Here is a 16462-nt window from a genome sequence, read left to right as displayed (position 1 = left end):
TGAAAGATCGGAGAGATAATGAATAGATGAATTGGTTATGTGAATTATTCAAATCAAATCAAATCACCACCTTCAACAGATTCAAAGAACACTTGTTTTTCTCTTTTCTCTCAAATGAATGAAAATTCCAGAATGATTTGACTTTTTCCAGAATTGCCGACTGAAATGGAACGAGTTGTGTTGTGCTGTGTTTTTGTGGTTAGCATCAAAGTTGAGATTATTAAACAAATGAAAAGAGATTGATGTCAGACTTTGTCTTAAGATACACACACGCTTGGTTTGTTCGGTGATGTTTCCTTTTGCTCAATATTCATTGATTATTTTGTGGTTACAACTATTTTGCCGCCTCTTTTATTTTATTTTACTCTACTCTATTTTTGCGACTCCAACTATTTCAATTTAATTATTATGCACTTCCACTTCAAAAATAATTATTATTACTTATGCACTTAATTCAAATAATGTAAAGTACTGGTATTAATTTAAATCTTACTTGAAAAACTTGTCGAAAGCTTGATAAGACGTCTTAATGGAGATTAGTGTTCCACTGATTAACGAAGTCCTGACCATAGGATAAATCCCCTAGAATTGAATTGCCATATATTAATTAAGTACGTCAACGAGAAAAGTGAAATGCAATTTCAGATGTAATATAATGAAACAAATTGCAAGATTATTCTCAGTTTGTTCGTTGGTCTTTATCAATATCTATATTGAAAGGTATTCTAGTTTGGTAGAGAATTGATTAATTTACATAATTTATTTCGTATTACTTTATTTTATAAGTATTTTAAAATATTACATTATTATAACACAAATATGATAAAATCCATATTTTATTATGTTTTTTTTAAAGAAAATCCTTGACTAAAAGAATGGTTTGAACATTAGTATGCTTTCCATTATATTAAATGTAATTGATGTTCAAATATAAAATATTACTTATGGATACTAACCAAAATACCAAATGTTGAAATGCCAATTTTAAGGATTACCTTATGAGGTGTGTAATTTTTAAATTATTAAAATAGTTTATATTCTCATAATACATAGAATATTTTACAAGAAAAAATAAGAGTTTATTTTTAATGTATTTTCTATTTAATATTTTTTTACGCTCTTAATCAATTAGAAATTATTTTAGATATATTTTTTAAATAATTATTTTAAAAGTCAATATTCTTATCCTACTTAAAAAATAAACAAGAGTTTAATTTTAATGTATTTTCAATTTAATATTTTTGACGCTTTTAATTAATTAGAAATCACTTTAGATATATTTTTTAAATAATTATTTCAAAATGAATAATCTTACCATACTTAATAACTCATAATTAAATAATATATTATAATTAAATAAAAAAAACTATTACAAAAATTATTTCTTACCTCAACTTAATGTTTGTCATCTGGTAGACTTAAATTTGTAAACCTTCTTCATCTTAAAAATAAGAAAAATTATAAATGCATATCTAATTTTCCTTTTATCTTATTTGTACTCTTCTTTTCAACACTGTACTATTTTTTTTAATGTATTTCTCTTTCTTTCTTATAACGTTAGTTATTATGTTTACTATCTCTCTACATTTGTTTTCTTCTTTTTCTCTGCTTTCCGCTCCAACCTCCCTTATTTTTGGATAAAAGTTGCAATAACGTGTGATTTGTTTTCTTTTTTAAATTATTTTTTATTTAACTTAATTAAAATAATAAAAATATCATGACACAAAGTAATATTGGGTTGTACGTGTAAAAGTGTTTTATACTAAAAGTGTATATACATTTTTCTCTTATTTATTTTTCCTAGGTAAGACGTAAGTTTCATATGGTAAACCTAATAAAAGTTTGGGAGGGGAATAAAAGTATTTTAAGATGGATGATAAAATGAGTTAAATTCACCAAATCAATTCTCCAGAAAAACAACTTGGTGGATTAGATGACTCAGCTCACAAACCCACCAATACTTGATAGGTTGAAGGTGGAGTGGGACTGGTTGTCCTGATTAACTCATTAACATGCCTTTTAGTTTTTTTAAAGACTAATATGAGTTCAAGAGATTGTTTATAATGAAATAACATCAAATAAAACATAAAATGACTTTTTCAATAAAATAAAATTATTTGGGTTGATGGGTATTAAGATGATCTTTTAATTTTTTTTTGTAGATTTAACGAATCAATCAAGTAACTTGTTGATCCATCAACCCAATATTCTATCTTTTGACGGCAAACCTGCCAACCCACCAAAGGAGGAGGTAAATTATGTTTCACAACCCATTTCCTTCAATGGTTCAACCTGCACTTGCCTCACTTATGATGGATTGAAAGTTGGTCCACTTTCCCTCCCTACTTTGAGAGTAGTTTGAAATGAATTATATTTACTAAAAGAAATGTTTTTGGATTTAAAAAAAAAACGTTTTTTTTAAATAACGTGGAAAAAAAATCAAATTCTATTGAATATCTATTTTAGAATGTATATAAATAAATTAAATTTTTATTTTAGGTATGATTTGTTTTTGAAACTAGTCATGGGCTCCGTGGGCCGAGAACAATAGGTAAAGTGTGCCTAGTCACGACTCACGTGAGAGAATTGGGCGATTCTGTTCCGAAACGACGTGTCGCATAATTTCCAACAGAGAAAAGTGAAAGCTGAAGTGCCACTTGAAGAAGAAGCCTTTAATGCTCTTTCCTTCTTTCACATCTCTTCAAATTCCACACACTACACAGAGCCACAGTCCAAAGAATATAAGAAGAGGAAAGCGAATTCCCAAGCATCCATTCATCAGAGAAACCGCAAAATGGCTTCAGTAGCGACTAAGCAGCAAGAGGGTGAGAAACCGGCCAAGAGAAAACCGGTTTTCACCAAAGTGGATCAGCTGAAACCGGGAACCAACGGTCACACTCTGGTTGCAAAGGTGTTGTCCTCCAACACTGTGTTGCAGAAGGGACGACCCTCTTCTTCGCACAACATTCGCCCCACTCTCATCGCCGAGTGCCTCATCGGCGACGACACCGGCACCATCATCTTCACCGCGCGCAACGAACAAGGTAACCCCATCATAACCCTTTTCGTTTTTTTTTTGTTTTTACTTTCTTAAAAATCAAAACTTTTTCACTCGGGCACCTTTTATTTTAATTATTTTCTCAAAATTGATCTGCGGTGTTCTTGTTCTTGTGGGATTGTGTTTCGAATAGTGGGTATTTTTCGGGATGGGGATTGGAATTTTGATTCTGAAGTGGCTGACTCTGTGGGATTAGAATGCGTATGTTTCATGGATGAATTTTTGCATGCTTTCTCAAGTTGCTCGTGTCATTCGAGGGAGTAACTGTGCTTTGCTTTGAATGGGTTTTTTTTTTTTACTTTTTCGATGGAAAAATTTTGCTTTGAATGTTTCTAGATTGGATTGGGGCTTATTAGTTCTTTTTTTAAAATCCAAATCAGTTACTATCCTTTGGTGTTACCATGATCTTACTCTTCATTTAGCTTTATTCAGTTATTTCAGTGACATGTGTTTGTGAAATTGCATATCATAACTTTGTAATCAGAGAGTGATGTTTGTTTCTAAATTTGTTTTCTTGAAGAATTTGACATGCCAATAAACTAGTTATTGGCTGTTTTAAGATGAGTATCGTTGATCTTAGTCTGCATCATGTGTCAATTATGCTATAAGTTTCAGGTGATTTTAGTATAAGTTACCTCTCACAAGATTTTATTGATTGGTAACACTTGATATATGGTATGTGTTGGGTGTGTTAGATAAGACCCTAGCTTATGTTCTATTATGTAAGATAAAGATGTAACTTTTTTCCCTACCTCATTACTTGCAGTTGACATAATGAAAACCGACAACACTGTGATTCTTCGTAATGCAAAGATTGACATGTTTAAGGGATCAATGAGGCTTGCTGTTGACAAATGGGGCCGCATTGAGGTCACTGATTCTGCAAAATTCATAGTTAAAGAGGAAAACAACCTATCTCTGGTTGAATATGAATTGGTGAACGTGGTTGAGGAGTGATTATGCAGAAGAGTGCAAGTATGACTTTATGATTTGTTTATGATACAATGTATACTGGTGAAGGTAAAAAACATAACTGTTGGTGGATGGATGGGTTGGTATATACATTCTTACTTCTGTTGGCTGGTATTTTCCTATAACATGTTTGACATCTTTTAGGGTTAAGTTGATGTCACTTGAACAATGTTGTGTGAGTGATCAAGATTTGCCATCTATGTGAGCAACTGTATCCAATGAACCTAAGAAAAGTATAATATTCTGTTAATATAATTATCCATATGTTTCTCCATTTTCGTGTATATCTACTTGCAACAAGTATATGGACAAAATTCGGATCAAGCTCCGATTATCTTTGCTAGCAAGTTCTTCAATCTGAGAAAGACAAGTGGGTGTTCAACTAAGGATAAGTGTGAATATTGTAATGTGTTAAATTGCAAATTAGACCCCATAATCACAATCATCCAGTTAATGACTACGGAGTATATGGAGATATAAGGTGTGGTTGAAGGAAGAAGAGAGGACGCGGGTTCAAATTTTTTTCAACTGATATTTATAACAAAATTAACCAATTAATATTTCTCAATAAAAAAAAAGGCTATGAAGTGTTGTTCTGACTAAATAAAAAACAATTCATGTATGAATTTATTGCTATTGTTGTGCGGATGCAAAAATTTGCTCTTCTCTTTTGTAGATGTCATTTGGAAATCTTGACCTTTTGGCAAGAGTTGCTTCTCTTGTATATATATGGCTTGCGAAATGTAAAAATGTTTTTTTTAGTGTATGTCAGAGCCTAGAACTAGTGTCTTGAGTTTTTGCAGGATTTTTTGTCACCTGTGTCTTCGAATTTTGGCCTTTAGAAAAAATAAAGAACAATATTTGGACTTTTTCTGTATTTTTTTTCCACATCATATCTATCAATCAACTAAGAAGCACCTATATCTTTCAAACATAAATCTCTTTTAAGAAGCACGTAATAATGACAGTAAGCAACATTATATTTATATTAGGACTTGTTGGGATTTATCTCATTTATATTGAGAGATGTAATTTCAGAGGAAAAAAATGGGTAGGTATAACTGTTAATTGTTAAAAATGAGATAAATTTATGACATTATAATTTCGGACGTTTTCTTCGTTGTACTCATTTTCTCCTCTCGTTATAGGAAACCAAATCATAATTGTCTATTATGGAGTTAGTCACTATCAAATTGGCCATGAAAATTTATTGGACCATCTTTCGCACTAGAGACTTCGCTAGGCTGGCTTGAATGATGATAAAGCTGTTGACTGTAGACCCTCGTAGACTGCCCAAGTAATAAATTTTAGTTGATTACAGAAAATCTGTTTAAAGGAATGTGTCAAGAGTCTGAACTCAAAAGCTACTGTATTATGGTTAGTTTAATTACTCATTAGTTATTATAGTTGTACAATATCTTGTAATTCCAATATTTAAAGTTATTCATTTTAGTTCTTATGATCCCGTTTTTATTTATTTTAGTCTTTATGCATGTTATTTGTTTTTGTTTTATTGTCTAAACTCATAAAGACTAAAAGTGATTAAAGATAGATGTGTTTAATTATGAGAATAAGAACATGAACAATTAAAAGCACGTTGAGTATAGTAATATGAGTTTTTTTTTCTAATGGAATTGCTTCTTGCACTTCCCATATTACTTTCAAAATGATCATTTCAAAAGTAATATAAAAAGTACAATAAGCAATTTGGAGAGTGCAAAAAATAAGAGTTATTCTTCTTACACCAGATGATTTTCTTCTATACCAAACAATTAAAGTAAAATGTCCAAATTATCCTTCACTTAAAATTGAAATACACTCATGGCCTCTCCTCCCTCGTGACACAACATTCATTTACAGATTTACGAATCCCGATTGTGTTGTCATGAGTCTCTCCCCTTCATTCATCCCTTCGATCATCTTCACCATTTTGTGGAGTTGCCTCCTGAAGACAATCCATATGAATGATACAAAATGAGAATCTGTATGATCCATATGGATTGCGAAACCGTATGAACCTTACAGATTACAAATTCGCACACACAGACACAAAAAAATTACCTCCTCTGTTGTTACACTGCAACACACACCATGACGACAACCATGAATTGCGAACAAATTATCGCAACAATGCACTTCGACTAAACCAACCACAACAACAAACAAGGAGTTCGGCCAAAATGAAGAATGATGTATAATAACAACGAAACAAAGAAGAAGAAGACGGGTAAGATTAGAATTTTAATAATTGCTCAAGAACATACTTCTGAGATTGATCCCGAAACAGGGACCGGGCTAGTCCCGAAACATGCTTCTCTGATTCATCGGCTTTTTCATTTCCGACTTTAGGTTTGAAGTTGCTTCAGTTGTTGGCTTCAATGGGTCCAATCTCGTGGGACAATATTTTCATCTATGGAGGGCATGAAATATGGATTTTTTTTTTCCAGTAAATTATGGATTCAAATACACATAATAATTGTTCACTATAGAGGAAAAAGTAATATCTAAAATATGAAATCAAAATTACTCCGTCCTTTCCTATTTAAAGACATAATCAACAATTTTTTTTTGCCATTTTTTATAATAAGACTTCATTTAATCTCTTTTGTGTATTTTATTTTTAATTAAATACTTTAAATTGTCTGTTTCTTTCTCATAAAGATTGAAAAAGATCAATAAATTTTTAATAAAATTAAGGATAAATTTAAAAATATATATAATTTTAGATAAATTTAATGCTAATAACTAAATTAATTAACTTGTTTAATAAGTAAATTAGTCAACTATGTCTAATAATTAAGGATGATGGAGTATAATTCGTTCAGAACAGAGAAACAAAGTAATTTAAATTGATAAAATAAGGTTATAATATATATATATATATATATATATATATATATATATATATATATATATATATATATATATATATATATATATTTCTCGTTTTTGAACCATGGATTTTGGGTTTACCTTTGTGCTGCTCCTCTTTTCCAGGGAATACATTCTTTCATGTTGAATTTCTACATGATTATATTATGTAAAATAGTACCCATCTCTTAAATTATATAGGTGAGGCTCATATTAAAATTTATGTACATTTAAGAAAAGAGGGTTAAACACAATTTTTTCACATGTCATATGAAAATTTAACGAGAGGGTCTACCTTCTACAACAAGTAGCTGAAATTCTCTATCTATGTGGCTTGACTTGAATGTTGTATTAAAGTTTATGTTGAATCTAAGTTCTATTTCTACATTTGAGTGTTTTTCATTTTGTTTTTTGTTCTAATTAGACCTGTAGTACTTAGACCTTACATTAGACTAACTAAACCGAGACCAGTCAAGTGAATCCATTTGAAGGAATAAAGTTCTCCGATACTGTTTTAATGCTTTTGTAATTTGGCCACTCATAAATTATTTTATTGTGCATGTATAGGATTGAAAATTTGGTATATGTTCTATCTCCTTGTGACAAACACCTTTGTCTCAGCAAAATTTAAGAACGCATGTTGTTTTTAATGAAAAGAAAAAAATCTATGATTGTATGGTTTGTTTGGAATATCATTTCTCTATTTAAAATCCTTTTTCATTTATATTAAACTAGGAAATCAGTTTATTCTAAACAGTGAAAAAAATAATAAATTGATCTTCTTTTGTAAGAAACTCTGCCACCAATCTTTGAATTAGAGCTTATTTTAAGTTTTTTTTGTTGTTGACAGGGAAGCTTATTTTAAGTTGAAGTTGATAAGCTTGTCAAAGTTGTTTCATTTTTAGTGTTTGCTTTATCCTAACTTCGATTTGGATCCCTTTTGTTGAAAATTGTTTAGCACTTCCTTTAATCCTAAAATTTCAATATCCAAATAGCAATGACTGTTGTGAATTTAGAAAAATTACTCTTTTGCACTCATTTAGAGTAGTATATCCACATAAAACAAGCATAAAAAGTTGAGTGAAAAAAAAAGACAGTGGCAAAGATTGAGAGAGGTAGAGAGACATAGATGAAAATGTGAATGGAGTGTAGTGAAAGAGACTTAATCCTATAATAACTGCGTTATCCCCTAGGAGAGAAAAAGACACAAGATAAGTGAGTCTCACCTGATTGATATGGCCAACTTATTTCATGTGTCTTTTTTTCCTCTTATTAAAGACTATAACTATAAGAAAGTCTTGAGGGATGGTGAGAGGGGTGTGAAAAAATTGAGACTTGTGAACTAATACTTCACGAGAATCCCTAAAGTCCAAAAGGAACCATAATAATTTTTTGCCGCTATTATATTATTACTTTTATGATTAGGATTTGCTTCACTTGCCAATTAATCAACATCTATGTAATTTATGTACACGATATCCACGTTTGGAGCACAAACTTTTACAACTAACTCTAAATTAAAGCTGGCAAGATCACAAGTAGTACAAAGTAGTTCATTGGGTAAACAAATGTTACTCTATAGAATGGTGCTAAAAGATCAGAATAATAAAATACACTCAACTCCCTTTTTTTATTATATTTTCATAGTCTCAAATAAAACAAAGTTACAACAAACAAACTTATGAAAGTTAAAATGGATCATTTAATAAGAAAATCAGTCTGAAATGAGAGAAAAATAATTTGTTAATTTTGACTAGAGGCAAGCGACAAGTTTGCACCGAAATATTTGATGTGTCACACCATCATATATGCTAGTTACTTGAACTTTTCTTACATTTGCTAATCTTGAGCAGGGCTTCAAGTAGTATAGGTATGCAAATGCCACGAGACATATCCACTTCTTTTACTTTAGAGGCATCATCAGAACATGAACAATTTGCTAATGTTTTCTTCTTCTCCGTTTCTTCTAATCTTAGTGTGTTTGGGAAGTACAAGCGTCCCTTCTCACCTGGTCTTAATCCAATTAGATGGCCAAGGGATACACTGTTGTCTTGAAAGAAAGATGCTGTGGACTGGTTGTTCCAACACAGAAAACAGTTAGAAAGCATTTATTTCACATAGCCTCATATTAGTGGTGGATTCAGGACCTTGAGTTAGTGGGGTCAATTTGCCTTATTTCTTTTTAATGTATAGTTTTTATTATTAGCTAGAAAAATATACAGTAATTATGAGGTAGTGGGTTCAAAATCATAAAGGTAGAGGGGACAAAAATATAAAAATTCATGTCACTTATAATTTTCTTTAAATGTATGTAGGTTCAGCTTGCCTCTGAGGATCTATATGAAATACATTACTTTGGGAAATTGATAGTTCTCACAATTTTGAAGTCTACATTAAATTAATGCTAAAGAGTTTAAACCAATATTGTGGCAAGTTGATGGCTTGTGACATGCTCTCATCTTTTGTAAAACATGGAAAGAAATGTCAGCCACACATGGTTTGCACAGAATTCATTTCCATAATAACATAGATTCTATCAATTATTGCTTAGAAATAAGTCGTTAATATGTTCATTTGGGCACACTTTGACTAAAAGTACTGTAAAGTTACCTTAGATAGTTGGACTTGAACTTATAACTTCAGTTGTTACAACTTACTACTAGATACCTTTCTCTTTTTTCCATAGTTATTTTCATTTAATGAAGTGACAAAAAGCCTTATATCCAATCAATAGAGAGAAAAAAAAAAAAGAAACATAGGATCAGGGAATTCAGATTACCTCAGTGTCAAGGTTGGAGGATGAGAATGAGGAAAAACTGGTGGATGGAATGTGCATTGAGTGTGGCTCTACTGGGGCAGCTGGGAGGGACTCTGCATCTCTAAATCTCATATTCAAGAAGCCAAGACCGAATGGCCATCCAATAGGCATCTCATCATTCTGAAAATTGATGGAAGGGAAAAAAAATTAGCAGCATTACAAATATAAATCAAGTTTAAGTGCTTACTGAAAGGTTATACAAAGTACATTTTTAGTAACATCAGCAGAACAGTCACAAGAGTTCCCACAAAAGCAAGGTGGCAGAGAAAATTATGATCAATAAATTGGCATTTCCTGTAGTAAAGTACTTTAAATCATACAGCCAAAAGTTATGACTTGGCTGATTGAGCGTCTTCTTTATCAAACTTCTGTCCAGTTAATGGCAAGTATTCCCATTTTGGATAATGAAGAAAGTGTAAAGTTCAACTTACAAAACAAAAGCTTGAAAGAAAAAAAAGGTTGTACTGAATTGAAGAAGTTGTGATATGATATGTATGCTAAAACAACAGAAAGGAAGAACAATATGGAAGTTGCATTGCTGTCCAAGTTCAGCAGGTGTAATTTTCATGAAAATCTTTCACAAATTCTAACATTACATTGCTGTTCTATACCATCCTCCTCGTGGTGTTAATTCTTTGCTCCTTCAGTCTTGCTGATATCACAATGTAATTCTTCCCTTACATAGATGTAAATAAAGGAAAAAAACTAAGTAAAAGGGAAGATCATAAAATCTATTTTCAAATAACCAAAAAGCATGCATATCTGTCAAAAGAATCATCTCAAAAGTGAGGTTGGTAAGATAGTGTCATTAGATTCTAGAACCCACATAATTTTTTCTGACCCCCCCTTTGGCTTCTAAGTCAGACAGTGAACTCTGTCACTGACCACCATGAATCTTCAAGTCATATTTTACAAGCCTAATTATTTCAGCAACTAGGTTCTATTTTTAATGGCTAATTTCAAAAGCAAAATATATTGAATTATCAAAGGAAACAGAACTGAGATAAAACCCATGGTGATTAAACTGTCTATATAATTCCGATTTAAGTGGTGTGTCCACTAGTAGAGCTTTAAAAATCATGTTCACGATTCAGTGTGGTTTTGTATGGGCTCATTTCTCCAGAAATTTCCCAGATCTATTTCCCACCCTTACCATACATTATTTTTAAAATATTTTGCTACTTTCGATTTTGGATTTGGCCCACATCATGTGCCTTTGCTAGATTTCCATATCTTGTTACATACTATATCAAATGAAAAGAATAGTGAGTCAAAACCATAGATGAATGGTTTTACAGATAATTGTTCCTCAGCGACAAAGACATTTATGTAAGAGACACCGTGTTCCTACACCATCTAATTTAACATTCTAAGCTAAAAAATTAAAATTGGACCTACCCTTTTCCTGGCTTTAACTCTCTAAGTTGCCAAATTTATGAAATAGTAATCTTCCAGACAAGGGATCAGCATTTGTTACCCCATCTTCTGTAGTGTACCATTTTTCTACTTCTAGTAGATGACATGTTGGCTTTACAGTTCAAACCGCATTCTTACAATTAAGTTCGGACAACAAACATTTGATGGGTTTAAATGAAATGTTAATTCGTATGGCCACAACTACTTACATTATGGTCCTAACTTGAGACACTATTGGGGTCTTTTCTTCATGTCAGTCCATCTGGAAAGTACAAATTTTACAGTGCACACATTGATCATAGACATTGTTTTCTTTTCATTATGCTAGTCCATCTGGAAAAGGAAATTTTTTACTCACACACACAAATAACTGCATTATGGTGTAGATTAATTTCAGCCACCAATTCCAGGAAAATAACTAGAGGCTCACATTAGAGCAGAAACTCAGTTCCCAGTTCCATCAAATATGACTCGCAAGATTAATTCTTATAAGCAAAAAACAAAAACTACAGAAAATATATGTGCTTCACAAACTGACTCCTCTATAATTCATGGAATCAAAAGACTGCTTACAATTCAGAATATAATTAACAACCACGCACACAAAGAAAAACCAGAGGCATAGAAATTCAGTATCAATTCCAATTTAAACATTTGACGGTCTAAAAACATATTAACATATAAACATTTCACAGTCCAAGAAGCAATAATACACCCAGAATGAAGTATTGTTCTTTTGCAGTGATATAAATGAGAAAAAAAAAACTGAAAAAAAGAATGAGAATGAAAAGAGAGATGCCGAATGGAAGAAGAAAATGGAGAAAAGAAGACATATTTTGAATGTCTTTTTAGTTATAATTTGGGCAGAAGAAAAGCAAAAGGGTAGTGAACTATTATTACCTCTGAAACCATGGTTTGTCTGTGGCCTGTACCGAGAAGTTGATGACAAAATGATGATCACGGAGAAAGAAAAAAAACTGAAATTTTTGTATTGCAGAGAAACCGAAGGAGAATTTACGTGTCTCCTAACTAGTGTAATAGTATCCTTCCTTAAACGTTAGACATTTAAGACTCCGGGTCCCACATCGCCTGTTGATTGTTTGAGTTGAAAATTAATTTTCCACACCAAAATTGTTACACCAATTAATTAATGATGTTTCAGGAATTAATCAGCAGCGTTATATACTTTGGTCAATGGATGAACTTTTTAATGATTTACACTTTTTTTAATGCATGAGATTAGTGTGAGTTATTATTTATTAATTTTATTGATGATTAATTTTTATAAAAATATGATGGATTATTTTATAAATTTTCTTTTATTCCAAAATTTAATTACTTTTTATCGTCCACGAATTGGAACTCAAAATCTTGTTTAATAAGATTGAATTTATTTAGATTAATTATTTATTGATATTTAAAAAGTTCCTATATAAATCGATCTAAAATAGAGTGAAAGTTTTAGAGTGAAAATTCTGAAGTAAAAATATATACTTTTTTAATTTATTCCGGATTTTAAGTAAATAATGCCTAAACCAACTAACAATAGAGAAGGGGGAAAAATAAACAAGGCATACATAATAAGAAAATAGTAAGATATTTTCATCTCCAATCTGACATATAATCATCCAGTGATTGAAATTGGGGTTATTAACTAATCTGGTCCCTAGCATTTTAATCTAAATTTGGGACAGAGACCAAATTGATTATATGCATGAAAGCAAATATTATATCTAATTTTGAGATAGAGACCAAATTGATTCTGTGCATAGAAGTGGGAAATTAATTAATTATTAGTTGCAAAAGTCAAGAACTAAATTGTTCTTTTCTCCGTAATATCAATAATTATATTGATTGATTGACAAATGCCATGGTCATGATCTTTAATTTGTTTTTCTTATAGTGACAAAATTTAGTATCAATTGAAAATATTAAATTAATATTTACCTTTCAAAATTTAACTCTGCTGTTTAATTTAGCCTGGGTATGGCATGACATGGCATTCATTAAAAAGTCATATTAGAAATTTCTTTAAAGTCTATTTAAATAAAAGGTTTAGCTTTAAGTGATTTTAAAATCTCTTAAATCTTGTAGTCTAACGTGTTTATTATCATTTTTATTATTGTTGTTATATCTAAAAGAATATTATTTATATTGATAGGTTTACTAACATGATGAGCCAACCTATTTTAGACCCTACTCATGTTGATAAGCTTTTTAAGCTTGTTTGTGAGCGAAACAAATCCTTTTAAAAAAAAAATCAAGTTAAATAATCAGTCTTTTTTTTTTAAAAAAAAAGAAAAGTTTAATCAGGTTACGATTATAAATTGAATTAAAGAAACTTACAATAAGTATATATACAAGTTTCTCTACAATAAAGTATACAGGTTAGGTGTCATGGACGCAAGGTTAGACTTATTAGCATGATCTATTTTTATTCCTACTAGTGAAAAAACAAAAACAAGAAATAAAATGGTTTGAAACATCCATAATTTATGCCAATTTTTTTTGTTTGAGTTTATAACGAGGATAAAGTATTAAAATAATTAATTACAAAAGTAATTAAAATTACGATATCAAATGAAATCATGAACTAATTATTAATTATTTTTTATCCTACAATTATTAACTAATTTTCAGATACATTTTTTTTAACTTTGAAAAGGATAAAATGCAATTGGTTTATACGTAGAAGTGACGGGGTTTTCAGTGCCAGACGTTATATGCACCTAAATCGGGCGAATAACATAGAGCTTTATTGTGCTGTAAAAAAATAGAGCTTTATTATGGGTTATGATATTCATCCACCCCAATGGGATGAATTGAGATGAAAATAAGAGAGATAGAAAGAAATTAAAAAAGAAGCTGAATGAAAAAAGTGATAGATATAATATGTGATAGGATGAAAATAAGAAAAAAGAAATAAAAAGAATAATTTATATGAGAGATAAAAAAAAAGATACATCAACAAAAAAGAAATGGATGACTAATAGTTTCTTTTACTTATATTATTAATAACACAAATTTAGGTTATGTTTGATAAAATAAATTGTAAGCTGAAAAATTAATTGATAATAATAGGTAGAAGGTGAAAAATTAATTTGTTAAATAAGTGTATAGTAAAACTAATTTTTGAAGTAGTTAAAAAATATAAAATGACAGAAAAATAAATAAATTATGATTTATTTTAAAAAGTAAAAAAAATAATAAACATATTAAATATAAAACTGAAATAAAATATAAAAGTTAATGTTTCAAAAAATGTTATTTCAAATAATATTTCAAAAGAACACTAAAAATTATTAAGACGTTACTAAAAAAATTTATTTATTCAACCGATTTTCAATTAGAAAAAACAAAATAAAAGATAGTGAAATATTTTATCGAATATAACCTTAATAATTTAACGTTGCATAATAAAATTTGTTAGGCTTAATTATATTTTTTTTATTCATAATTTTTTTATTTTTGACAAATTTTACTCTCTACAAATTAATTTTACATATTTTATCTATATTTTTTTAAAAAAAAAACATGCAAATTTTACCTACTGCCGTTGAACTGACATTTTAGATATATTAAATTTTCACAATCGAACAGTTGAATATTTTGATGTTCTCTCAAATGATTTGCACACCAAATTTTAGATAAATCGAGCATTTATAAATAGTTAATATTATAGTCGACATTTACTTATAATTTAGAAAAGAATATCATATCTTAATTTTTTTTATGGAGTATCAAATAATTTTCAAGCTTTATAAAATTTTGTGAACCCAATCTACTCAATAGAATATTTTAATTTAACGGTTAGATATCGTTGAAATTTATATATATATATATATATATATATATATATATATATATATATATATATATATATATATATATATATATATCAAGAGTTATTAAGAAGTAACTCTATTAAGAATTACTCTTAATAACTTGACCATCGCTCATATAAAATTAAATATTAAATTATTAAATTAAAATGACTAAAAATATAACCTAAATCTATCTTCAAAATGCATTTAATTTAATTTCTAAAATTTAAACTCATAAAATTAACTTTGAGTAGAATTAAATTACTAGAACGGAGCAGATGACGATGAGTTCTAATAGTTATCTAGAGATTGCCGAATCATGCACATGGCTACAGAAAGTTTATCTGCATTTGGTGTCTCTTATTTATGGGACGAATCATGAATTTATGAAAATGAATTACCCAATTGATTATTATTCTTATAGCCGACAGATAAAAAACTATACTATGATGAAAGGGAAAACAGATATGGACACAAATCCACTGTCAGTTTATGTATGACTATATTAAGAGCTTCCTTTTCCTTCTCTAATAAGGTATTTTTTTAATGTTATTAAAACATTTACTCCAATAACATAATGGCTATTTTTTTTTCTTTAAATTTCCGAAATTTGGTTTAAGTTTAATTCTTAAAAAAAAAATGCCCATTTTTCATCTCTTTAATTTTAAAATGAACTATTTTTTTATTCTCAAACCCGTTTAAATAGCTCTTTACATGTGAACAAAAAGTAATTGGGATAGTTCTTGAAGATCAAATATAACGCCTTTCAAATTTAAAGAGACCAAAAATAGACAAAAAAATTAAATGAACTACAAATAAATTTCAAAAATTGCAGAGGAAAAAAAACATTTTACCCTGAAGTCAAAATATATGCAACTCACTTTTTCAATTATTTTTACAAATAACTAGTGTGACAAGTGGAGAAACATGTCACACAAAATAATGTAAGTGAGGTTAATACTTCCGTTATAATGAACCTTATAAATAAGTAAAAGATATGGACATAAACTCATTGTTGGCTTTTATATGTGCATGTTCGACACAAAACTATTGGAAAATTTATATTTAACAAAATAATTGATAAGTTAATTAAAGTTTAAATAAATTAAAAACTGAAAAGTTAATCATAAGCGAAAACATTTGTTTTTTAATTGGAAATTATTAAACCAGTTTATTAAATTAAAAGTATTAAGTAAATTTATTTAATTAACTATAGTTAATAAATATAAAATAATTAAAAAAAATTATATAATTATTTTTATTTTGTCGACAAAAACATGTTCAGGTGCCAAACGTTTTAATTTTTTTAATTAATTCTGAATTATTATTTTTATTTATTAAAAGATAAATGTTTTATTAAAATAAAATAAATATCATAAAATTATAATAAGATATAAATTATTAATTCAAATGTTCCTATAAAACATATACACAAAAACGCCACAAGTTAATAAAATAAGCTGGTTTAGTACATATTTATATTTTGGTTAAATAATTTTATAA

The 16462-nt window shown here is 29.2% G+C and overlaps 2 protein-coding genes across 3 annotated transcripts; one reads left to right on the top strand and one right to left on the bottom strand.

Annotated features, from left to right (window-relative positions):
- Nucleotides 1-2686: 2686 nt before the first annotated feature.
- On the top strand, nt 2687-4291 carry LOC100306493 (uncharacterized). The gene is made up of 2 exons (NM_001248907.3): nt 2687-3044; nt 3825-4291. Exons 1-2 carry the CDS (start codon nt 2795-2797, stop codon nt 4013-4015), a joined length of 441 nt encoding a protein of 146 aa, NP_001235836.2. The 5' UTR covers nt 2687-2794; the 3' UTR covers nt 4016-4291.
- Nucleotides 4292-8626: 4335 nt separating this feature from the next.
- Nucleotides 8627-12171, bottom strand: LOC100811852 (uncharacterized). 2 transcript variants are annotated; one of them, XM_003542675.5, is made up of 3 exons: nt 12036-12171; nt 9681-9839; nt 8627-8973 (listed from the first exon to the last, which is right to left on the bottom strand). In XM_003542675.5, exons 1-3 carry the CDS (start codon nt 12045-12047, stop codon nt 8713-8715), a joined length of 432 nt encoding a protein of 143 aa, XP_003542723.1. In that variant the 5' UTR covers nt 12048-12171; the 3' UTR covers nt 8627-8712. The 2 variants fall into 2 exon arrangements, with proteins under 2 accessions (XP_003542723.1, XP_025980819.1); XM_026125034.2 differs by lacking the exon at nt 12036-12171 and adding an exon at nt 11345-12005.
- Nucleotides 12172-16462: the final 4291 nt, after the last annotated feature.

Source organism: Glycine max, chromosome 13 (genome assembly GCF_000004515.6).
Source record: "Glycine max cultivar Williams 82 chromosome 13, Glycine_max_v4.0, whole genome shotgun sequence".
In the NCBI taxonomy this organism is placed as follows: Eukaryota; Viridiplantae; Streptophyta; class Magnoliopsida; order Fabales; family Fabaceae; genus Glycine; species Glycine max.
The sequence above is the reverse complement of the archived record's forward strand: the minus strand, read 5'-3'. Positions and strand labels throughout refer to the sequence as shown.